We start from the raw sequence: 26,122 nt of genomic DNA on the forward strand, positions 1-26,122 counted from the left end.
CAACCAATTATGAACTTTTTCAAAATTCCAAGTGTCAATAATCAACATATAAGTTAATGTTATGCAATATTATGATAAAAAGTTTGTCTTGCCGAGGGTCTATTGAAAATAATCTCTCTACCTTCACAAGGTATGGGTAAGATTGTGTACACACTACTTTGCGTCAATCTCACTTGTGAGATTACACTAAGTATGTTGTTATAGACTCGAACAAGCAATTATGAATAATGTCCAAAGAATTAACTTTGAAGAGCCTTAACACACACCTGTAGATTAGTTTAGAAAGAATAGACATATACAGTTTGTCATCAATTGACATTTAACTTTGCCAGAACCTCTAGAATGTGGCTATAAAACAAAGTATTAAGTAAAATCCCACTAGAAAATTAACAGTTTAAAGTTACAACAGCAGAACCACCAAAAACCAAGAACAGATTTTTCATATCCCCTTTATTTGTTCTGTTGAACAATTTACTTTTGGCGAAACCGGCCTTCTGCACAGAGGCGGAGTCAAGATTTCTAGTTTATGCGTTCTAACTTTTAGAACAACAACTTCAAGTGCTAATAATTGGTTCTCTATTTAATATGTCTACATATTCAATGAATTTCGTAACACAAACTTGAGCAAAAAGCTACTGGGTTTGGCCACACCCGTATCTGAGTTTCTACCTCCTCCCCTGCTTCTGCACTTTTAGATTTACAACAACCAACTTTACTCTGGCATTGGAACAAATTTCTAAGGACATGAACAGGCTCCATGCATTTAAAAAGAGCAATGGATTTGAGTAATAATCCTGTCAAACCTCCACTGATGTTTGAGAGGAATTAACGTAAAACACAATTCACCATGTTTCTGAGGTTTGGGAGGTTATAACACAATTCACCAGGCACGTCTTGATCCCTCGTTTATTTCTTGTGGAAGTTGGAGAATGGGGTCGTATCTTCTTCTCCCTCAAACGTGACAAGGGCCGGAAGTTAACAATGGCAATCAACTTCCTGATTGTTTAGGCGACTTGATGGTCTCCAAGTATAGACAAGCATTCCCAGGACGAGGATGATGGCTCCTGAAATGAAACCGGGTGGGAGGGAGGATGCGACGCCAAGATATGGCAAGGGTAATGTGAATAAAAATACTGATATTGGTACTGCAGTGCAAAGTATCAAAGGAAATTGAAGTCAGTAGCGCCTAGATATTCGTCTAGAAGAAAAGGTTTCAACTGCAATAAGCTGAGACTAAATCTGCTAGTGTCAATGAAATACCTGATACTGTAGACGCGAGACAAGATACCACAGCAGAGGAAATCTTAAGCAGATGTAACAATGATATATTGAAACCCATGTTGACAATGATAAACAGCAGCGGTAGAAGAGGTGCACCAGCACACCCTAGAACAAGACGAGAAAGAAACAACTACAATCAGTGTTCTGTCTTTGAATTGAAGTGTAACAAATTGAGAAGAAAAAAATGCATGATCTAGCTTTTGGGGTCGAGTTAGGTCCAAGGTTCATTATTCACGCTTCTCCTTTTCATGCATCATCAGGAGCTAACTCAAACTATTTCACTACTTACCACTGGATAATGTGCCGATGTTCAAAAAGCATGCAGCACCATCTCTAAGATAGTTTGGCAGTTGAGTAAATGGAACACCCCATAACTTTGACAAAAATGGGAGGAGAAGGCATATAAAAACTGCCTGCAAAAGATGTCGAACCAGTTTCAGTAGTTCATTCAAGGAAAAGAATACAGTGAATGATAAACAGTATAAGATGCCTACCTGGTAAGCCGATCCATATGAGTTCACAACAAACAGATCAACACTGCCTCCCTATTTATACCATGGTAAATTAAGACAACTACCATCAGATCTTAGTATGTCAAGTAATAACAGAACAAAGTAGGAATTCAACATACATTTTTGTGGGCTAACTGAACCTAGGCCAAGTGGCTAAAGATGTTCAAGTCTAGGTACAACTCTTTCTAGTAGCAAAAAAAGCTTCCTCTTTCATTTCGACAAGCATCTTTAATGTGAAATTTGTGATATGGACTATCATTAATATTAATTTAATTATTCACTCATCCTAATCCCGTTTATAATGATTAAGACCACAAAATGATTAAAGAGCATTTAGGTACATTCAACATATGTTTAGTTTAAGACCACAATATTCAAAAGTTTTCTTTACTTCTTAACTCCGTGCCAAGTCAAAACCAGACAAATAAATGGAGGGAGTAATAGAAACAATCTGCAGCATACCTACCTTCAGCCTTTGAGCAGCATCCAGGAATATTATTTCCTGCATATAAGGAAAATGAATCCTCCAGGTAAATCATACTGCAATCATGAAGATGGCAAAACCTCAAAATCCTATTGAAAGAAGAAGAGAGGAAACAAAAGCGAAGGTATGAACCTTCAAGACAGTATCCGCAGCTTGTAACAAAAAAGAAACTATCATCAAAAGACTCCAAAATACACCATCTTCCATCAAAGAACCAGCACTAGATCCACTGCAAATTAAGTAAAAGGTAATCAGGAAATTCAACCACTATTTGAAAGTATGGTTCCTCTTTCAAACTTAATGCAAACCAAGATTTTCCAAAGAGGATAACTCTTGTTGGAAGTAGATTATCATTTCAATTCATTTATCCACGAGTAATAAATAACATGGAAGTCCTACCTAACCAAGCACAACAGTGGGGAAAGATAAAAGTTTGGAGTGTGCTAGGATGATGCACACTTCAGAGACAAGGTTTCTGTAGATATGTAGAATTATAGAAACGTCTGATTGGTTTCTCGAAATCTCTAGTTCAACGACAAACAATTTTGACAAAGGGAACACTAATGATACATATCTGCAGCTGAGCACCATCCATGTGCAGAAAGAGAAAGCACAAATGCAACACTTCACCATTTGAACTTTCGATGAATCACATTGTTATATTTTTTCACTAAACAATATAGAGAAGATAGATGTTGACTTCCAAGCAATTTTATGTGCATCAATAAGGTTTCTGATACTTCACATGACAACAACGTTTAGAACCACTTTAGGAACTCTTTTTTTTAAAATAAAATAAGTGCACTCCTCAATGGCGCTGCATCGTATGAGCCTGACCAGCCTCAATGGCACAGCCAGATCCAAGAGGAGCATAGCAATATTTAGGAAGAACTATCACCACAAACTAAATAGACAACGAGGCTTCAGATCTCAATAGTTAGAAACTTCCAGCTACTTGAACAAATTTTTCAAACTGCTTGTTACATAAATCTCAAATAGCTATAGACAGAAATTGTGTCACAAACCTTGCTACAGTTACTATAACACCAACAGACACGAGAAAGCACCCAAACAACTGGTTGATTCTATATCTTCTCCCAAGGAAAATAAAAGATAGGAGAAGCTGCCAGACAAGAAAGCTCTGCAAGATCAATAGATGGCTGAGTTAAATAACAGATCCAATCAACTTGTTGCAGGAAGCATTACACGAAATAAGCCTACAAGCATGTCAGTAAAACAACAACAAGCACTCTGCCTCAATCCCGAAGTAGTTGGGGTCGTCAATATTCATTCGTCTCCATTTGGACCGTTTCATTTTAACACTCAATAATTTGTGTTTTGTCTGTCTCCCAACACTATAACTTCTCTAAATTTTATACTGACATGAAAATCTCTAAACAAACTAAAAAGATTCCCGGCAAACATATATGGATCTTTTGCTTCCGTTTTGTTCTATTCTTTGCTAAGTCCAAATATATACTAAGAGTTTGTAGGTCATTTAAATGATTCTAGTTCTACCTCATCCACTTTAGCACCTTCAATCATCATGGTATCAATTCTACAAGCCTGCTTTTGGAGGTCTGCAAAGGACATAACCAAACTATCTCAGGTGACTTTATCTCATTCTTATCATCTACACTTTCTACTTGTACCTTATGTTATACGTGATCAACTTATATGACTGAACATTTTAAGAGTATGTTATTACCCATTATCTAAATCATTTGTTTTTAGGATGACCAGTTAAATCTTTCTGAGTACAGAAGCTTTCAGCTATTTCACCATAATAATAGGCCATGCTTCTAAAAGTCCTCAAATTAAAGAAGAAGAGGTTATAAAAAGAACCCTAATGTCAAGTATCAAATTGTTCGATAGCCTTCATAGACAATGTTCTATGAGAGGAGCGTAAAATTGTTAGAACAAATATATTAATGCAGTCTAGCCACTACTATATTAGCTCCCGCTTTATTTTTGGTTTTTATTTCCCTATCTTCAAAGTGTTTGATCATGCAATCAAATTTTCAGGTAAGCTTGCTAGTTTTCCACCAACAGAGATAGCACTTGAACTAATGGATTCATTTCCTAAAAACTAACATCATATGGAGCTCTCAGAAGTTCAAAAAAAGTGAAAGGATACAAATTTCAAATTTTTATTACCTGCGAGAGTATTGGAATTGTGGCCCCCGAAAGAATAGCTGTTGTAGAGGATAATAGTAACAAAGGATTAAGTAAAGAATTAAAAATCGACAAAGCTATACAAATTCTCATGTTCAAGATATCATTAAATGAACAGAAGATCCAGAAATGAATTTCAAATAGAGGAGTCCACGGACTAAATGAAAAATTATACAAGCTGTCAACAAATTGGCATATAGAGAGTGACTTGTTTAAGTCTTGTTGAAATGACTCTTTGTATTTTATAAGCAATGAAATGTGTTTAGATGTTTGCAATTACTTATGGTACTCCGTTGCAAAAAACACTTCGATTAAACATAATCTACTTAGAGAATTGTGTTTCATAGCATCTTCAATTTTAAAGGATATCACTTTCATTTTCTGATCTCTAAGATCTAAATAGCGTAGACATAGACATACTCAAGTCTTGTCAATTTATCATCTTTAAATAGAAGATACAGTCTATTGCTCTACAAATCAAGAGAATGCAATGGCTCAAGATAATGGCCCTAGAACTTTATAAACCTCTTTGGAAACCTTTACGCAATCCATGTGGGGAAACTATGTGACTAAACACAACACATATATTCAATTTCATATATAACTCAACCGGAGAATTTAAAGCCTTTTTATGCAAGTTTCTTCATTTCCAAACATAGGTCTACTGTTACTTGACCTGCAATTATTCGTTACGTAAAGGAAACAACTGCTATGGTGTCACTGTCTTATTTATCATATAAGCTGCAGCATGACCCTTCTCTTTTCTTTGGATTTTTATAACACCAAAAATTCCTCCCAAACAAGCTGAGGCAATATGAATCCTCACTGACCATATTTCGATATTTAAATTCATCTCTAGGCTAACATTATACAAAGTAAAAAAAAATAGAACTGAAAAGTACTAGAATTGCTCTATATTTGCTTTGGATTATTACTTTCAAAATAATGTCTTATTTCCGTAGAAGCTAATTACCTATTATATAGGAAACAATGCAGGCAACTCCCATCTAATTAGCAATAAAAGCACATGAAGAAATAATGTTTTGATGAATATCATAGTTGACAAAGAGACATCCAATTTGAGTAAAGGAAGTACTTTGAAACATCTATTGGACATTCTAGTAATGTGATTCAGCATAAACATTGTATTACCTCCAGCTGCCATGCCGGATGCAGCAGCAAGAGCTTCTAATAGACCAACAGCAACATATGGAAGTTTTGGAAGGGAAAGCATTTCATCAGTAACCTTCCCAGTATGATACCGTACGTATAAGATAGAGACATATACGAGTACATATCTGGGTGAAAGGAGGCAGAAGAAGCAATTGTTATTACGACCATTAAACAAAATAATTGGAAATAAACAATCAGTAACAAATGTGTCTGAATTTTTATTATTGATGCATTGTACTCAGTTCCTATTTTCACCTTTATCTTCATTATCCTTTAAACTCATAGATAAGAGACTACTGGTGACGTAGCAATGTCATTTTATGTTAAAAGGCAAAGGTTAACCATCTTAACAATTCGCAAACACTAGAATTACCATGATACTGGTAGTACGAGAGAAGCCCGACATAATCAAGGAAAACATGAGTAAAAAGCTTGGATCTTGGTGGGGATCACATGCTAAAATAGGACAGAAAAGCTAGTACATCTAAAACTAAGTGATTACTATAAATCCATGTTGCTAGGACTCTTCAGAAATGCCGATAGGTGTTTGTTGGCTCCTCCAAAAGTAGTGCATTTTTGGAGGATCGACACGAGTGCAATTTTTTTGGAGGATAAGACATGGGTGCAACAACATTTTTGGAGAGTTCAAGTAACATAGCTATAAATAGCTTGTATTAAAATAGAAAATAACTACTTGAAGGTTAAATCTAGTCTCCACACGAGGGGAAGCAGACACATACAAATAGCATATACTCCCTCCGTTTCAATTTGATTGTCTTATTTTCCTAGTTAGTCTTTCAAAAAGAATGTCTCTTTCCTTTTTTAGCAACTCTTTAATTCCAACTTTCCACATGATTAAAGGACATTTTAGTACATTCTACATATCTTAGTTTAAGACCACAAGATTCAGAAGTCTTTCTATATTTTCTTAAACTCCGTATCAAGTCAAAATCTGACAATGAAATTGAAACGGAGGGAGTATTTTAGATGCAGAGACTGTTTCATCTGTCTTGTTTGACTGCATTTGCAGAACCAATAAAATATTAAGAAGTACAATAATGCATATGATTTTTTATTTCCTTAAGTATTAGCCCCCCTCCCCCTCTCGCCGTTCTACAGTCCAAACAGGCCGCCCATTCTAAGTTCCAGGGTTGGGTCAGATAGGACCAGATCCTTGCACTTTCAAGACTACCTAAAGTTGACTTATGATTGAACTTGTGTGGCTGTTAGAAAGTTAACTAACTAGTTCACCAGAATCAATGTGACATTAACAACAGTTCTGCTATTTCTGATTCATCTCATTTAAAGAATCATTTGAACCAAATATGGAAACCAAGCAAAGAAAGGTACAGGGGCACACAATTCAACCTCCTCTAATAAATTGCTTAATAAAGTTACCCCATTCATCAAGTATCACAAACAAATGCTAATATGTCCCACATAGGACTCAAATATACAATCAAATTTTTAACTACCTTTGTGTTAAGGGTAACACCAACAACCTGCCTATTACAAGGTCATATGATGAGCCGGGATGATCCCTATCAGTGTCATGGTCAAAACATAGTGCTTTCTTGATAGGCTTAGTTAAGAAATAAAATTGTGCTCACTTTTGGCATGATGTTAAAAGTTTTATCCTAATAAGTGATTTGATTCCCAAGAACAACATGCACACACGTTGTGTTGAGGTATTGTTGAGTAACACCAGCATCCTGCCTATGGTGAGGCTTAAGTGATGGGTCGGGCATAGCTCGGATCAGAATCATGATCAAATATAGTATTTACTTGATGGACTTGATTAAGGAATATAGTTACTATATTGTAACTTTTGGTACGACAGTAACATTTTACCTAATCTAAAATAATAAACCTATACCCCCAATAATTGATGATGCATCATCAGATTTACTAGAAAACTATGGTAATATGGTCCAGTGGGTCCAAGGTGCAGTCAAAAGAATTCTTTCTATGTAGGGAAAGTGAGGAATTGAAAGACGCTTTGCAAAGTTTTATTCTTTCATTGTGAATCAATAATACTATGCATTATCAAGATTGAAATTACTCTATTACCCCCATCTGTTTGAAATTTGGAAGAGCCTGACAAGGACAGACACTGATACAAAAAGGCAGTAAATTAAAATGACTTTACTACCCTTGACATCTTGTCACAGACATCACATCAGTTTGCAAAATGTCACGTGACCTTCGAATTTTCTCACGTGACTTCTCATTTTCATTTTGTAATGGGACTTTTGTCTTTCTAAGGCACACATAACAAAATGGATTTACATGACGAATTACTAGTAATATATTTCGTGTAATTTCATAAGTAGAATTTGAAAATAAGAAAATTATTTTTAAAAGATTATCGACTTCAGGAATATATATCAAATCGTTAAAAATACATTTAATACTAGATTTTAATGAAAATATTGATACGTTGAACCAGATTGTTTCATTTTTTTCTAACATGTAAAATCTATATATTCTTAATTTACATGAAAAATACAAGATTTTACAAACTGTTTCTCATATCAATTGTTCAAATTGAATGTACCTCGCCGCTTGATATATTTTCTATTTCTCTCTTATATTTTTATTATAATTATAGTTTCCTTTCATTATAATTTTGTAACATCTTATGACCAAGTTATACTCCCTCCATACTGTTTTACTTATCACATTTACTAAAAATAGTTATTCGAAAATACTTTTATTATAAAAAGAAGAAAAAGAGAGAATCGATTTATTAATTTTACTCTAATAAATGTGAAATATGTCAAATTATTATTTCTTAATAAATGTATTTCTAAAATATGTGGAGAAAAAAGTTGATATTAAAATAGAATCAAGGAAATAGCAAACAGATAGTTGATTTACACTATCCACACGGTCACCATAAAAAACCGTGGAAGGATAAGTTTTTCTTCATATTAATTGAAGGTTTTACGGGTCAATGAGAAATTCAAAAAAAAAAAATCAATAATAAAAAATAAAAAATAGTATAAGATCAATAATTATATTTCTAAATCGTCATTCAATATTTGGGTTAGTGGGACTTGTGAAAGATAATAGGTACCTTTAAAAATTAGTTGAGAAGCGACAAGTTAGTCGGTTATTAAAAAAACTATTTTCTTAACTCAATTTACTTTCCAAAAATTAATAAGCAACATTAATTATATTCATTTACTTTCCAAAAATTAATAAGCAACATTAATTAGTATCCATTGAAAAATTGTAGAAATATTCGTAACAAGAACTTCTTTTTTTTGACTAGCTCAAAGGTCAAAAAAAGAAAAGGAAATAGACTCTGAAAATAGATATTTTATTTTTATATCTATTTTCACAAATTAACAAACTTCTATTACTTTTTTTTCCTACTACTAGGGCTTATTTGATTGATAAACAAATTATTTCAAAATTAATTATTCAAGATTGTTATCTTATCATATTAATCACTAAAGTTCTTGATTAAGTTATTTTGTGATTTTATCACGATCAAATATGAAATAAACTTATCTTAAAATTAATTTCATAATTTATAATTTTTTATTATTTCTATCAATAATTTTTTAATATTAAATTATTTAGGCGAGTTAGTTACGTATACACTTCTAATTAAATTTTTCGTATCGAATCAACAATGGTCAATTAATTGGAAAGTAAAAGATTACCCGAAAGTGGCGAGCTGAGCCAGGAAGAAAGGATAGTTCTTCAAAGGCACTAACGCCAACTTGTAAAGCACGCGATTCCCTACACCTAGCACCACCGTAGCCGTCGCTGCAACCGCTACCTCCGCCGTCCGATTACTACTTTTCCGGCTATCATTAATCTCCACAACCTGATCTCCCACAGCACACCTCCATTTCCTATTCCCTCCGCTATCGCATCCGCCGCGGCGGAATACGGCGGTCGATTTCGCTGCCTCAATTACGTAAAATCTCTTTTTCGTTGATCTGCTAACGATTGACGTCGGCCGGTGAGTATTGCTTATAAAATGACGAACAGATGTGGAAGAGAGATAATCGGCCGGTGACCGAGCAACTGGAAGTTTTGTTACCGGAACATGATACCTTGTTGCCGGCGCCGACATTTCACCGGTGATTATCCGGCGAGTACAAAACGGCATGGTGAGATTGTACAATTATTAGTTACTGAAATACGTAAACAGCTTTTATTTTTTTCTTTCAGTTATTAATAAGAAAAATTTTGAGAAGGAGAAGAAGCAGCTCTTATTATAACTTGTATTTTTTTTTATTTTTTTTTTGGTAATATGATAGTGATTATGACAGAAAGACAAAATAGGAAATCTCAATTTGTTTTTAAAAAAAATAAAAAATTGGAAGTTACAACGAAGGAAACAGATTTAAAGAATTTGGAAAAGAACATATATTTTTAATTTATAATATAGTCATTCACATCTTAGCATACGTAAGCATTTTGTTTTTATTTTTTAAATTTTAATTTGTAAAAATTATTTAAATCTTTTCGTTATCGGTGGGCGGACCTATATGGTGTGAACCCACTTAGTGAAAAATTACATTATATATATGATTTGTTTTGTGAAAAAATATAAGTATAAATAAAATATTGACCTCGCTTAAACCAAAGAAAGTCGTTGGTCTATCAATAAAGTGAGTTCATTTTTATAAGAGGGTCCTGAGTTCGAAATCAGATAATAATAGAGTATATTATCTTACTCTTTTCCAACCCTTTCTCTTGTGATTGACCTCATTATTTTGATTAAATCATATATTTTAATTTTTAATTTAATAAATAAATTATTAATTAAATAATAATTATATATCAATTAATTTTTAATTAATGAAATTTAGTTTATTGATTATCTCCTTCATATGTTGAACCCATTTGATAAAATTTCTAGGTCCACCACTGTTTGTGATATTTGCAAGATGTATGCGTTTGATTTTAAAAATATGTCATTCAAGATATAGTATATAAATATATGTACATTTTTAAGTATATGTATAGATTAAGCAAGGACGAAGCTAGAATATAGCGTACGAAACGATCGAATTCAATAAGTTTAGCTTAAATTTGATAAATTAATTCTATTACCTCACGTATTTCCTTTTAGGTGACAGTATTGACTTACAAAAAAGATACTAAAAATATCGACTTATTTCATTTTGTCATTATTTAAAGTGGACGCAGCCTTTGGCCATTGGTTTTCTCAAGAGAATCTTGTTGGTTTTTTAATTGGTTATAATGTATGGTGCCTCCTTGAGTAATAATAAATTAATAATTACACTTTATTAGTTGTGTAAAATCATTAGTGAAGGTCCCCCTACTTTGAAAATGTAATGTAGTGACTAGGAACAAAAGAGAAAAGGAATTTATTAAAACATATAAAAGACAATAAATTCTTTGCACTTTTGAAACAACCCTTTCCAATTTTCTATTGTAATTTGACACGAAATTTAACTAACAAATACTTTTAAATTTTGTGATCTTAAATTAAAGACGTGTCAAAATATACCAAAATATCTTTAATCTTCTCATCTTCAACATGTTATGAAAAGAAAGTACGAAGGAGACATTCATTTTAAAACGGACTAATCAGAAAAGTAAGACAAATTGAAATAGGAGTACTAATCTTTAGGAGGAGATTTCGAGTTTGATCTCGAGAATAAAATTGCTCATAGTAAAGAGGGTTGAACCCCCAAAGCGGAGCTTTCTAGCACGATCTCCGATTAGTCAGGTTCCAAAGGAGATACCTAAAACATTATGCAACAACAATAACAAATCCATTGCAATCCCAAAAAGACTACTTGGATAGCATTTGTCTCATCTAGTTAATTTATCCTCTAAGGTTAGCTCTGCAAAGATAAATAAGCTAAGATACCAGAGCTTGCAAATTAAAAGGACCATCTTCAAAAAGTAAAAGATGTTTTCAACTAATAATACAAAAAAAAAAGTTGGAGAGAAATATTCCTTGCTGGTTTCAAAAATTTTCACAGCAGTAAGAGAGTTGCAGCAACAAACCCATCATAGAATAATTATTGTTTTCTTCCTCTTCCTTTCTTAGGTGCTTGTGCCTCCATTTGTTCTTTGCCACCCACTTCAGATATATCCGCTGCAGCGAAAAGGAATTGCAGAGCATTACGATGACAGAACCATTTGGGAGATGCAAGTATCGAATAGAACTTCTTAGGAATCAATACGCGCAAAGATAGAATCATGCCTTAACTTACCCGCCCCCTCCAAAAGGAAATCGGAAAAAAGAGAAAATAAAAGACAGGCGGAGTCGAGAGTGAAGATCAGATTGTCATTGGACGTTACTTATACCAAACAAACAAGGTACTTGTGAGGAAGTTTTGAGAAAGTCATACCGTCTGGACCACGAGCCATCAAGGTGAAAAAAATGTTGTTGAGTTTCTCCATCTTCTTGGCATCTTGGGCTTGGTCAGTTTTAAACTTGATACACTAAAAAGGAAATTAAAAAATACAAATCATTAGAACAAGGTAGGTAATTCATATGGACAATTCCTTGACAAGATCCCATCAAACATGGGATACATTTAAATACCAAATGTCTAAAAGGGAAATATTACATAAACGAGCTGCAAAAGTCCACAAATATGAGAAACCAAATGCATAAAAGGGAAAGATTACATAAAGGAGCTGCAAATGACCCTCTTTTCATTCAAGAGAGAACAACAAGAGGAACCCAAACATTGATACAGAGACTGAATAACAACTTAAATCAACAGCATGAAAGAAACAACAATGTTTGCAGAGCTAAAGGTAAAGAACGGGGGTTCAACCGAAGCCTCTTAATTTTGCAAATTTTACTGTGCAAGTAACTTGGGTGAGTAGTCTAAATTAAGGACAAGAGAAGAAAAAAATGAAGAGTGAAAATCCTGCTCACTTGAAATAACATATGTGCATATCACTGATATAACATCTATCAAATACAAAAACATACGATAAATCTTCAACATGTTTTCCTTCCACATATTAGACATTGCTTGAAGGTCTGTTTTATCAGAAAGATGATTACGTCACCATGCTCTGCAGTGAAAAGGGTGTATGGCAAAACACACCACCTGTTTCCACACTTCATCACATACCTATCAGCGATGCTGCTATGATTCCATATCACGCTGTTTATATTGAGAAAGACTCAAGTAACCAACTTTAAAAAATCCATTATGTAGAATCTCATTTTTGACATCGTAGCCAATACTTTTCCTTATCATGATGAAAAGTACAGCATACTAAATGATCACTGTAGTTCGATGTTGGGCAAAGATGTTTAGTGTGATTTACTACCGCAGGGAGAAAGAACCCAGTTCTGTGACAAAACTGTTGTGCAGAGGCATCAAAAGGGCTTTTTCTATATTTAGGTCAGAGAACCACAAAAACCACATTCGGTTTATTATCCTGTCTAATCCTTCTTCTTTTTTTCTTTTTTTTTTTTTTTGGGGGGGGGGGGGGGGGGGCTGAAAGGTAGGAATAGGAATAGAACACAATTATATTAGGACTATTCTCTATTACTTTTCCATGCGAGGTACTTATAACTTTAGAATTTGGGTATCATCAAAGTTTCTGACAGAATGTTAGTCACTCAAGTAAGCTGCAAAAAGCAGAGGTATGTTCTAATGTTCAAACATAGGAGAACCAAAAGAAATAAGGTTCATCACAAGCTAGGTACTAAGAGAAAAGTAAAAGAAATGTTTAGGAAAAAGGACAATGAAGAGGTCTCAGTGCTTTGACACAATGGCAAAGGGAGCACAAGGAGGGATATGTAGCACATGTCACAAGTTCGAATCCAGTTGTGAACCAAGTCTGGTAAAAGGAAGGACTCATTACCCATCGAGTTTTGAAGCTGGAAACTACGGGATTTCTCAGTTATAAAAATCATAGGGGGAGCTGAACCATAAAAGAATATGAGAGAGAAAAAGAATATGAGAGAGAAAGGAAAAGCATGGAAGATACAGCATCAAAGATCTTAAATGTGCCCTCTACTGAAGTTTAGGCAGATATATGAAGCCTAGCAGAGATTCCAGCAAAATATCTGGACCATTCTAAATTTGTGATTAGAGAATCAAAAAAATCGGCTAGGTCATATACACCCTCTCCTAGGAAGAAAAATAAGCTTAAAAGCTATCCCCTAGTAATCTTAAAGAGGCAAAAGATAATACACAGATCATCTGACAAAACAGATCTCCCTGTCTGTCTGTATGTATCTACCTTCCTTTTCTCCCCGCCTTTATAAGTTAACCTTTTCTTTTACTTACTACATTTTTTGCTCTCTTTGCCTTATCACGAGAAGAATCAACTTCAAGAACATTCAAACAAAAGCATGTACATGATAAGCTTTAGAAAAAAGAGAGATTTGTTATTGAAAATAGAGAGAATGAGGTCTGTCAATGATACTATCCATTTAAGAAACAATAAAAAATATTATTTGGGTTACTATAATGTTTTGGCTCACTCAAGTCCAAGGATTGCACATGACTCCTACCTTTTAGACCATAAAAGCTTTTCTCGAGATGCTGTCTTTTATTGTTGGCATCGTTGCACAAAAGTAGGTGTTAAACTAGTTGGTTCCACAATCCTTGGTCATAAGGGAAAGAAAAGACTTTGTTTACCATCAAACATAACCTGCTTTCCCTTGATCCATTTATTTTCCATGTCCTCCCCAACTAAGCAATTTTCTCATGTGATTCTCACTTGGATTTCTACCTTATCAATGTTACAGTTGTAGGAATTCTAACAACACCAAATTAACTATACACCACAAGAGAAATCACAATTAAGAAAATGGATGCATATTTACGAGGGTAACATGCGTTAAGGAGAAAATAAAAGTACATATGAAATACTAATTGGCACAAAACAAGAAATCTATTACTCCCTCCGTCCCATTTTATGTATGGCACCACTTGATTTGGCACGGTGTTTAAGTAAAAAGGAAGACTTTTGAAATTTGGGGTCTAAAATAATCCTTAGATATTTGTATGATTGTAAATCATTTCCTTAAGGGTAAAAAGGGAAATTTAAAGTCAAATTATTTCCAATTATAACAAAGTGACATTCTTTTTGGGACAGACTAAAAAGGAAAGGGTGTCACATAAAATGGGACGGAAGGAGTACTAGTTACTTTGCACATTCACAAAAAAAAAATAACCCTAAAATATGTCATCAAGCATGATTTGGATATCTTCCCTCTCCCATAAAGAATGCCAACTTCCACTATGGAGTCCCAAAATGCTCATCTCTGTAAAGCCTAACAGCACACTAAAAACCTACAACAAGATAGACCAAACACCTCAGCCAACCAGGTTTAGAGCTACCCTGCTTCCACATGAAACAAGAACAACAACTACGCCTCAGTGCCAAGCAAATTATGGTCGGCTATAGCCTATATGAGTATTTACTCACAACATTGCTTCATTTATGCACATCTTAGACTCATATTATATAAAAATAATAGTGGTATTATTTTATCACTCTCTTGATAGAATATGACCTTTAAAAACATGTCAATTTGAGCCTAACCAAAATGTATATCAGAGCCATCCCAAAGATGATCATCTTCACTCAATGTGGTTGCTCTAATTGTTTATTACATCATATGTCTCAATATGAAAAATAGTATCTTCAATTGCATCAATTCCATCCCACAAATATGAAACAAGTTGATTTTGATAATCAAAACTTAAGAGAAGCTAATCAGTTCTTCTTTATAAAACCCGTGAACCTAGAACAACAACAAAAGGAACCCAAAACACTTGCACTAAATTGTAATGCAGAGATAGAAATGGCAGTAATAGAATTCCATCAAAAAAGATAGAAATAATTGAAATTCAATTGAGCAACCAATGTATGTACAAGCTTCAATTGCATCCGTTACATCCCCACACATGAAACATTTTGATTTCGATCATCAAAATATAAGAGAAGCTAATCAGCACTTCTTTATAAAAACCGTGAACATCACTGTACTACGAATCTCTCGTGGGATTGTACCTTCCACACACACACCAGCAGGATTCAAGAGAGAACAACAACAAAAGGAACCCAAAGATAGAAATGGCAGTAATAAAAACAATTAAAACTCAATTCAGCATCCATGTATGCACAAGCTACTACGAAAAATACAAAACTGTAGCTAAAAATCACACAAACATAAAAAAAAAGTTTACCTCTTTATCATCGGTGACCTTGAGAATCAATTTACCATCAGAATGTCTGTATTTCATCACATAACGAGTCTACAAACAAAAACAAAACATCAATACATGAATTTATACAAAAAATCAAAATAATATACTTATCGGAGTTGAATAAGACTGACTTTCTCGGGATCGGAACGAAATAACTGTACGGATCTCTCAACGAAATCATCCCACGAAGTGATATACACCATTCTTCTTCTCTCTGTATCTGCTATATATATAAATATATATATATATATAACTGCTAATCGAGAGTTTTCTCGGTGTACTGCTGACGTCGCCGGAGTAAAATTCAGTGGCCGGCCGGCGAGGTTTTCGATTTTTGCTGCTCGGAGGTTTTTGCTTTTGGTGTTTGAAAAGTCTTTTATTGGTATTTTTAGAGTCGATTGAGCAAAAGGTTAATGGGCCTGGGTAAAATGGGTCCCGACCCGGATTAGCCTGGTAGTGTATGGGTTGATCTTCTTTCTGTATCGAGACATAAATTTATATTTTCGCATCATAATATCAGCTTATTGGAAATAGAAAGAACCAAATAACGAAAATATCCTTATTCTACGAGGATCATCTACATGATTATTCATTTTGTTTATATTTAGATTAAAAGCTCACGTAAATGTTAATGACAACATAGACTATAACCAGGGGCGGAGCCACCTATTGCTCAGGGGGTTTATCCAAACCTCCTTCGACGAAAAATTATACTATTTATAAATGGTAAAAATAATTTTTATGTATACATAATAAATGTCAAACCCCTTTCTGCAAGTTAATGTGCCTACTTATTCAAATTTTGAACCCCTAAATCAAAATCACAACTCTGCCGCTTACTGTAACACCTTAGATATTAGGCTCTTTGACCATTATTGAAGCTCACTTTATGTATTCTATGAGTACACAGCTGTCATTCTACAGCGCATGTAGCCCATTTTTATGGTAAGAAAAATTATGCTACAAGCAAGATTCTTGAGAAAGGATACATCAATACAAACAATAATTTATTTATTTGGTCACAAAGGAAGTACAAACAATAATTTGCAAGTTACATAAGTTGTCAATACTTAAAAATAAGTATTGTAAAATTAATCCCACAATAATAAAACCATATAGTACTGTACAAAAATTACAGCATGCTAGTCTCTCTTCATACTTTTCCATAGGTCTTGTATCTTTAGGAACCTATGGGATACTAATTTTTTTCGACTGACGAGAAATCCATCTGGAGCCAACCCTTTGAAAAAAACGCAACCTTCAAAACTCGGGAATGATGGTCAGCCCCATGGCACTAAATTAACAAGGACTAACTTGTGGATACAAAGCAAGCCCATCCAATTATGTTGCAAAAGAATTCTCAATGACACAATTTACTAACCATGCATACACGAGGTGACACATCGATCGATAGCTCATCATACATACATAGAGGCTCCACTCGCAAGTTTCAAGAAGTCGCGTTCTTCTCTTCTTCGAGTATGGCAGCCTCTCTAAGCGCGATTTGTGCCTCGTTTTCCTTCCCCAATGTGAAAAGAGAAGCAGCTTGCAGATATGATGCAATATGCCAAACAGGAGATATCACTTGTGCTTGTACTGTGTCATTGAGAGCGTCTTGTGGCATATCACTCATGAGATAAGACAGACTACGACGAACGTATACAGTTGGTGAGGCCACGGTACCAACGTCAATAAACTGCAAGAGCAAGCAAAGTAATAAAGAAGGAAATATTTCAAAAATAGGATAGATCCACATTGCACGGAAGCGTGTAGCATAAACATTCATGACAGGTTATAATTTCAAAAGGAAATCAATAACAAACCGATTATTATTCTCTTTAAACCATTTTTTTTCTTCTTAAAGTTGTGCGTATAAGTTTTCGTCCACAAGCAGATTATACATTTATAAAGTGTATATTGGGCTAAGACAATCCAAAGATACTCTTAATATGGTGTGATATTGTCTGTTTTGGACCAAGGCTACATGGTTTCCTCAAAAGGCCTCACACCGTTAAGAGATCCTACGCCTTTCTATATGTAGCTTACCAATCTTTTCAGCTACAAATCTTTGCTTACACACCCACCAGTGTACTAGGTAGAAAGAACTAGAACTTTAAATACACAAGGAAAATCTTGGTAGTCATATCAGAACTGTCGGGGTGGGGGTTGGGGGTGTGAAGGGATATAGTTTATCAAAATACATGTCGGTTTACAAGAGGATAGCGGACTTCCAACCTGTGTATAGCATTCAATGGCAGCACTAAAATCTTTGTTCTTGAAAGCAGCATCACCCTTTTTCTTTGAGTTCAACGTTTCCAGCATCTGATCTGTCCACATCTGAAATGAAAGCTGCAAGCAAGAAAAATAAGTCGGATTATCATGAGATGCTTATAATTGTCTTTCAAGGACATAAGCTGGATATGATCACTATATGAATGACCAATAAGTTGAAACGCATGAATCACTTGCATGACGCAGAATCGCTCAAGTTTAACATGGAACTACCAAATCCTTTGTTAAGCAAAACCACACAAGAAAACTGCAAATTCACGGTCAAAACTAAAAGTAGACAAATGATAACTGATGGCAATGAGAAACTAGAAAAGGACAAATTACGTATACTTTTTTGACAAAGAAAATTACGTATACTTTTACCTTCTGCAATTTCTTTTTTTGTTATTAACTTGACTAGATAAGTTAATAATCAGTTCCCAGAAGGAAGTCCCACCATTTACTTGACATACGGAGAAGAAGACAAAAAAGTCCATCAACTCATTAATATAATTTGAAAGAGACGAACTCTCACAAAGAAGCTCTAGATCCTTGGGACTGAACTTCCGCACATCCAAAATCTCGTCTGTCTTCCAAATCAGTCACATCAGTTAATCTATCACGTTAGTAGTCCGATACACCCCAATAGGCCATCCACCCCCTTTTTTTCTCCATGATTAGTGATTATAACTCTTTTTCATGGTGTTATTGTGGGAGAGCGTCATTCGATTTAATCAACAACTTTATACAGAGAGAGAGTTGGATACTGATAGCTGATCATTGTATTGGACGAGGCAAACAATAGCTGTGAGGAGATAAGGCACCTAGACCGAATGTTTTCACCTTAGCATTTTTCTAATATCCACTGGGATATCATTCGAGGATGTGATGGAACTCTTGATCATTTCTACCATGAATAATTCACTTCCTAACCAGCAACCAAACCACCCCTAAGGAAACGGCATTAGTTCTATAAAACAGGAACAAATTATAGAAGTTCAGAAATCATGCATATACAAGACCAGAAAGAATAATTATTGATAGACAAACCTCAGTAGCTGCTCCCCCATCATCTTTGTACCCAAGCGCTTCTAAGATCTCATGGATAGCAGTCAAGTCCGTTTTCAAACAAGCTTCACCAAGTGGAGATAGAGGCATAGTTTCGCCTTCACATGATATACCCATTAAAACATGAGAGGGAACCTGAAAAACAAGTTACTAAAACTTCAAACCAGCTAAATTCTCCCATGTAATAGATTATTTATGGCATTTCCTTTTTTTTGATCAGGTAAAGTATTATATTAATAATAACAGAGCCAACAGGGCCATATACAAGTGGTATACCACAAAAAGAGAAACCTACAAATTATGGCATTTTCTTTGTGCCGAGGGTCTACCAGAAACAACCTCTCTTCCTCCCAAGGTAGGGGTAAGGTCTACGTACACACTGCTCTCTCTCTCTCTCTTCCCAGACCATGTGGGATTACATTGCCCATGTTGTTGTTGTTGTACTATCAGCACATAGATGAGAAAAATCAAGTTAATGGGGGAAAAAAATGAAACCTAGATGCTTCTCATCATATTCTGATTCTTGCTTTCACTAGTTCCGGGTAAGTATTGTATCACAGAAGTGTTTAGAAACAAAGATATTGCTGGAAGAGAAATGCCTGGGAACAATGCATCAAGGAAAACCAACTATTGCTGGTAGTAACAAAATGCTTCCGAAATAGGTGAGCTTTCATAGGGATAACCAACGCCTATTTACATTCAGGAATAGTCGCTCGTTCCTAGTCTTTTTCGGTGCATCCACGAGGGTTTATTTTGCATAGAAGATTGGGTGGCCTTCAAAGAGAATCATATTCTCTTATAGAAGCTCAACTTTTTGATAAGACTGCTGGTACACGGGACCATCATTAGTGGAATTATTTATCTAATACAAAAATGAAACAAAATCCTTGCAAGCAGCTCCATATCCTTCCACTGTCTAACAGATTTTTTTATTAGATCAGTTTCATTAATCATAATCCATTTTTCCCGTCATTTAGAAAATCCATTTATAGAGATAACAACTAGCTAATCATAAAATTCAGCTCAAAAATGCCTAAACGCCTCCGTGAGATAAATTTGGGTCAGCTATATGAATCCACATTGACCATGTTTCTCCATTTAAATTCAGTTCAGGCTAACACTATGCATAGAAATCTCAGATCCATAAAAATCTTGAAGCTAATAACTGATATTAGACCATATAAGAAAAGCACAAACCTCAGCTTCTTTTTGAAGAGGATATAATGCAGCAACTAATGACTTCAGGTTCGGCCGCTCACGAGGCTCATATTGGAGACATCTTGAAGCAATCCGTACCAATTCAGTTCCATCATCAGTAGAAAATTGACCTTCCAAGCAAGAATCAGTTAGCATCTCAAGATTCCGGTCTTTTATCAGATCCAGTGCCTGACATAAGTAGATACATATTAGAAGGAATAAGAGCACTGGGAAGAATTGTGTTAACTCATGAATGCCTGTACTTTCATAACCATAATACTTTCAGTATTCAGCATGTATCTTAAGTGAAAATGGAAGCCACCCCAGCCCTTGTTTAAATTTGATGTCCGATTTTAACAATTTCACCAAGGTTTTTGTAGATTCATGTTTAACTCCTTGAAGTCCTCATCTTTCATTTGCTCAAAGACGGAATAACTAAAAATATAATTCCACTTATTCTCTGAGCAATGATTCTTATTGTTCCAGTAAGATTCTAAGCATCAGTACTAAGTTCAACAAGATAGATTACTTAAGAAGAGGAAGGCAGTACTAGGAACTTAGAACAAGGAATTAGATGCAAGCCTTTTAGACAGAGATTGAATATTTTTTGTTGTAGGAACATACTCAGAGAGCCCAAAAAGTGACAGCTTTCCTGTTTATTTTTGCAATGTATTGCTGTTGTTGTCTGTGTCAAACTATTTAGACTGTCCCAAAAGCCAAGAGGTAGGTACACTTGAGCCAGAACAAGGAATTATCATTTTTTTTGGTGATAGGCAGGATCATGTAGAGCTCACCCAAAGTGTAAATGGCGCCTTGCGATCACAGTTGTCATTAAGTACGTAGCATATGATACCTTCAAACTCAGAACTTGAGTTGGATCGAAAAGAATTGATAATCAATTTATGTAGCCACAGAAAGATATTGAAGAGAAACTAGAAAGAATGAAGGACACTCGCTGTCATGTCTTCTTGTCACAATAAAGTGTGAGCAATATGGTTGTAAGGAGCATTTAACTAAGAACGGAAATAAATTTATCAGGAAAACCATACATGGCTAGGAGGGATGTGCTTTCCACTGAGAAGGTCAAGCAAAAGTGTCCCGAAGCTAAATATCACACTCTCCGGGGTGATTCTTCCTACAAAAAAATTCAAAAGAATTGAGTGAACTAAAACAATTTCAATAATACAAGAAAGATAAATATAATTAACACCATGAATTCAATGAAGCCTACACATTGAATGGATTGCAACAAAATCCTACAAGGCTATACCAATGCTATAATAGTCAAAGTGGCTCCTTTCTTTTTAATAAGTCAAAGTAGCTCATAGAAAGCACCCCCCTTTAATCTTGTAATAATAGGAAGTGCCTAAAGATGGCCGTGTTTGTTTATTAGGATAGTTCTTTACCTGTCCTCAAATATTCAGGAGGAGTGAATGCCAAGTTTGTGCTGTAACTCTTTCCATCTCGACTGTTCTTCATCAAACCAAAGCAAGAGAGTCTGGGATCACCATCCTGTGAAATAGACGGAGGAGAGCATAAGAGGCATTTAAGTACTTGAACTGCAAAATTTAACAATACCAATGAAAAGACTGAAGATGTAACTATCTACTTACTTCACCGAATAATATTCTATAAGCATTAAGATCATGATAAAGAGCACGTCCTTTGCCTGTACAATATTCAAGAGCCTGTGCAATATACAACGCCACCCTTAACCGCATTGCCCACTTCATTGGTTGTGTGTCCCCTGAGTTAAGCTCTCACAAATAAGTACTGAATTTTATGAATCATTATCGAAGAAATATGTCATCTTTCTAAGGAAATTCCTGATTTTTCAGTCTTCCTTAAAGCAGTTGAATCAAATAGGGATCCCATATCATCCAATCTCATTTTCCACTTTCCCATAATTGCTCTCTAGGTAAAGTAAGCTGATGGTCAGTATCTTGTAGACTCTGTATAATGAACTCCATGAATGAACTTGCTAGCAAACACTCACAATCTCATTTCTGATAAGCAAATATATCTGAGAACAAAATTAGAAACCTAGGCTTGATTGGGAAATCATTCTCTAAAATGGAACAGTGCATTAACCCAAGGCTTTGTTTGGGGATTATCAGAACAAGATCGCAGATTGGATCTGCTGTTGCTTTCTTGTTAGAAACTAGAATTTAAAAGATCAAACTGTAGTCTCATCCAGCTTGTATTTATCGGTTGAGCCAAAAATCCCTTCGACAAAATTAGTTCCGCAATTCTAGTATTCAACATTTATATCAATATAGCATATCATCAGTACACGAACAAATAGAGAAAGTGAAGAAAATAAAAACAATTAAACAACCGGTATCTCGCAACTTGCAAGCGAACTAAATCCGAATTAGTTTCACTCTAGGCCCCCCATGGAGTGAACCATTCCAGAGGTGGAGAAACAAAAGTATCAATGTGAATGCACTTACAATGAAAAAGATGTTTTGCAAGCGTCTCTTTGGGCATGAATTCTGCAACTAGCAACCTCTCATCACCCTCACAACAACAGCCAAGAAGATTTGCTAACCTATTGTTGCGGAGTTGACCGACAGCCCTTGCTTCTTCCTGAAGTTCCCATATGAAGAAAGAAAATCAAGTCTGAATCTATTGCTTAACTACAATCTATTGCAGAGTTAAGCATTTGTCAGCAGGTAAATCACAAGTTAACTACAAGCTACAAATGCATTCAAATGAGTGTGAGCACTAAGGAACAGCAAAAATCTAAGGCATGTATTCATTTCTCTGTTTCCATTTTGTTGTTGATGCATCAGGTACATAATATAAGGAGTAACTAAAAAGTTTATGAACTGGAATGATGCCAGCCAAATACTCAATTAATAAGATCTCCAATTATTCTCATTTTTTTTATTCATAATTTTCTATTCTTGTCACGAAAAATCATAGTCAACATTTAATATAAGAAAAGAAAAAAGGAAATCATATCATTTTAGTAGATGGATATGAGGACGTCTTTTCCATAGAGTTGAAATAAAGCAAGGACTTAACAGACAAACTCTTACTAAAAATTGCCGGGAATCAGGCCATGCAGATCTGTTGAAGCGTTTAACAGCAACCGGCCTCTGGTTCTCTAGCTTTCCTTTATAAACAACATTTGGAGCTTTTTCACCATGTTCCGAAACTATATTCTCTACAGCAAATGCAGATGTAGCTATCCTGAGCTGATCAAATGTAAACTCGCAGAATACAGGTGAATCACTAACTTCATTTTTCTCCTCATCTATGAGAAACATGAAAACCAAATAAAATAACAATTATTAAATACTGCAGGATCCATTGATATCGAAAAGCTTTTAATAAAAGATATACATACCAGGATTTTGAGCCTCGTGAATGGGGCCGCTCTCTCCTGTCCAGCAACACGAGGCAAGTTTCGAACTTTCACAGCCCATCTTACTACCCTACAAATTTAAAGCCTTTAAAGCTATAGTAGCTTTGAGTTTGTAGCACAACCCGACAAATTACACTTTATGCTGCTTCAAGATCTGCATTTGGCTGTGTTGAACCAAATGGTCAATTCAAGTGCATTGTTCTTCTTGAAAGGTATCCTTGTTATTGACACCAGAAAAAAACAGAAATCATTAAGTTTCAACGAATTGCTACAAAATTGTCATTCATTAACAATTCCCTTGATCATAAACTAGTTGGAGTCGGCTATATAAATCATCTATATCCATTTCGCTCTACTCAGGCCAATCTTTTTTTTGACAAAACTTTATGCATAATGTACATTTTATTCCGCTCATCATAAATCAAACTAATAGCTTGAGCAGAATCAGCACAATAAAGTACCTTTAGTATCATACCAAAGCTGAGAGAACTGAAATCCACATAATGAATTCCAAAACACAAACTTTTTTTGCAAATAAACCAATTCTGCCCCACCAAAAAGCTTCCTTTTTCAACTGAATCAACAGAAAACTTCACCACCACCTAAACTATATATAGGTCAACCCAAGTCAAAATCAAAGCTCAAGCTTAACGCATAAAAAATCCATATAAGAAAACACAACCATAAAAACCCATCTATATAAATACGTGTATCTACATATATCTCAAGAAACACATGAGAAAGGGCAAAAAAATGAAATCTTGATTCTTTCTTCAACCCACATCAAGATTAAAGCTTTAAGCTTAATGCACCAAAACCCACACACAAAAACACAAAATTAACAAGACCCCATATAGAAACTAAACCCAATAAGTAATATATAGGTCAACCCAAGTCAAAATCAAAGCTCAAGCAAAATGCAAAAGAAGTTCCACCTATACATGTATCTACATATAGCTCAAGAAATACATGAGAAAGAGCAATAAAAATGAAATCTTGATTCATTCTTCAACCCACATCAAGATTAAAGCTTTAAGCTAAATGCACCAAAACCCACAAACAAAAACACAAAAATAACAAGAACTCATATAGAAACTAACCCAATAAGAACTCTTGCTGACAGTGGACTAAATTCGTGATTGTTTGTTTAAATTAACTGTAAAGAGAAAAGACCAATAAAGTAGAGAAGAAAGAGAAAGGAGTCAGTAGAAAGTGAGAATATACATATAAATAATGATTAGATAGTAGATGGGAGGAGAACGAAAAATGTGATTGTACAGATCCCTCTTTGGTGTGTACACACAGCTGCTCCATTATTATTAGAACTTACTAACACTAAAGCACAATTTTCGTGGCTCTTTCATGATTTTCCACCCTACATAAACTTGTCTTTTTCCTATATTTAAGGACATCTAAGAACCATAATCATTTGTCTTTTCAAAATTAAGAAAAAGTTGTCAGTATTTGACAAAATTAGAACTTGTCATACCTAGTTGATCTTTTTTATATGTAAAAAGAAACAAGAGAAATGAGAAAGGAATTACAAGAATCGAATTCTTACTATAAAATAAATATTTAGATAGTTCATTAATTGAGTTATTATATTTATGTGTAATTAATTATGGATTATTATTTGAATATTAGCGAGTTCTCTTTTTTTATTTTTTTAAACAAAAATTCTTATTTCTATTGATTTATTTTTTTTGAGGTCTGATTAGAATATGTATCTAAATTTTACTTGTTTAATATTACTTTTAATTATTAGCGAAAATATTGTTCCTTTAGATAACTATTAGTTTAAATTGTTGACTTTGGTGTTTATATTAATTAGAAGGGTGATTCAAAACTTTCAACATAAATATGTAAGTTGATAATATAGTTAACTCTACTAACCATATTATTTGAGAATGTCAATGCGTTAAATAACTCCCTTCATTTTACTCAACAACAAGAATTATTTCCCTTTCTCCTTTCATCTTTGGTTAGTCAAGTAGTTTAATCAAACGTTGTGAACTTATTCGTGTTTTTGCAATCTTGTGCCACAGTATCGATTGTACTCTAGTACCTCTTCCGCTCTATCAGAAGATTTTCCTTGTATGGAAGGTTGCCTATGAACTTCAATCAAGTCAATGGAAGGAAATGAAATAGATTCATTCAGTAACTTCCTCAAAAATTGAAATTTGACAAACTATGTCACTTTCATGATAACAAATTCGAAAAAAATATCCCACCATCAAGGCATTCAACTGGTAGCATTGTATAAGATGTTATACTCAAGCCCTATGCTGCTCATACTCTTCAAAAATGGCATATATGCATGTAGATCCTTCAAAATGAATGCATTTTTGAAGGATCTGACACGAGTGTGGAAGCATTTTTGAAGAGTCCGAAT

General features: G+C 34.6%; 3 protein-coding genes across 6 annotated transcripts; all 3 read right to left on the reverse strand.

Annotated features, from left to right (window-relative positions):
• Positions 1-363: 363 nt before the first annotated feature.
• On the reverse strand, positions 364-9,863 carry LOC129884060 (protein CLT1, chloroplastic). Its single transcript, XM_055958436.1, has 10 exons — positions 9,300-9,863; positions 5,605-5,750; positions 4,435-4,472; positions 3,303-3,418; positions 2,410-2,506; positions 2,260-2,295; positions 1,776-1,826; positions 1,571-1,694; positions 1,261-1,386; positions 364-1,145 (listed from the first exon to the last, which is right to left on the reverse strand). Exons 1-10 carry the CDS (start codon positions 9,752-9,754, stop codon positions 976-978), a joined length of 1,359 nt encoding a protein of 452 aa, XP_055814411.1. The 5' UTR covers positions 9,755-9,863; the 3' UTR covers positions 364-975.
• Positions 9,864-11,396: 1,533 nt separating this feature from the next.
• Positions 11,397-16,219, reverse strand: LOC129884066 (signal recognition particle 9 kDa protein). The gene is made up of 4 exons (XM_055958440.1): positions 15,953-16,219; positions 15,801-15,869; positions 11,979-12,072; positions 11,397-11,722 (listed from the first exon to the last, which is right to left on the reverse strand). The coding sequence occupies exons 1-4, from the start codon at positions 16,022-16,024 to the stop codon at positions 11,646-11,648; spliced, it is 312 nt and encodes a 103-aa protein (XP_055814415.1). The 5' UTR covers positions 16,025-16,219; the 3' UTR covers positions 11,397-11,645.
• Positions 16,220-16,811: 592 nt separating this feature from the next.
• LOC129884075 (serine/threonine-protein kinase BSK7-like) lies at positions 16,812-25,156 on the reverse strand. 4 transcript variants are annotated; one of them, XM_055958447.1, is made up of 12 exons: positions 25,009-25,156; positions 24,831-24,886; positions 23,713-23,947; positions 23,402-23,619; positions 22,811-22,946; positions 21,971-22,104; positions 21,764-21,869; positions 21,407-21,492; positions 20,358-20,546; positions 19,143-19,295; positions 18,057-18,170; positions 16,812-17,517 (listed from the first exon to the last, which is right to left on the reverse strand). In XM_055958447.1, exons 3-12 carry the CDS (start codon positions 23,789-23,791, stop codon positions 17,272-17,274), a joined length of 1,461 nt encoding a protein of 486 aa, XP_055814422.1. In that variant the 5' UTR covers positions 23,792-23,947; positions 24,831-24,886; positions 25,009-25,156; the 3' UTR covers positions 16,812-17,271. The 4 variants fall into 4 exon arrangements, with proteins under 4 accessions (XP_055814422.1, XP_055814429.1, XP_055814426.1 ...); XM_055958454.1 differs by lacking the exon at positions 25,009-25,156 and adding an exon at positions 24,192-24,337 and having other exon boundaries at positions 24,831-24,937; XM_055958451.1 differs by lacking the exon at positions 24,831-24,886 and having other exon boundaries at positions 24,955-25,156.
• Positions 25,157-26,122: the final 966 nt, after the last annotated feature.

This window comes from Solanum dulcamara, chromosome 1 (genome assembly GCF_947179165.1).
Source record: "Solanum dulcamara chromosome 1, daSolDulc1.2, whole genome shotgun sequence".
NCBI classification, from domain to species: Eukaryota; Viridiplantae; Streptophyta; class Magnoliopsida; order Solanales; family Solanaceae; genus Solanum; species Solanum dulcamara.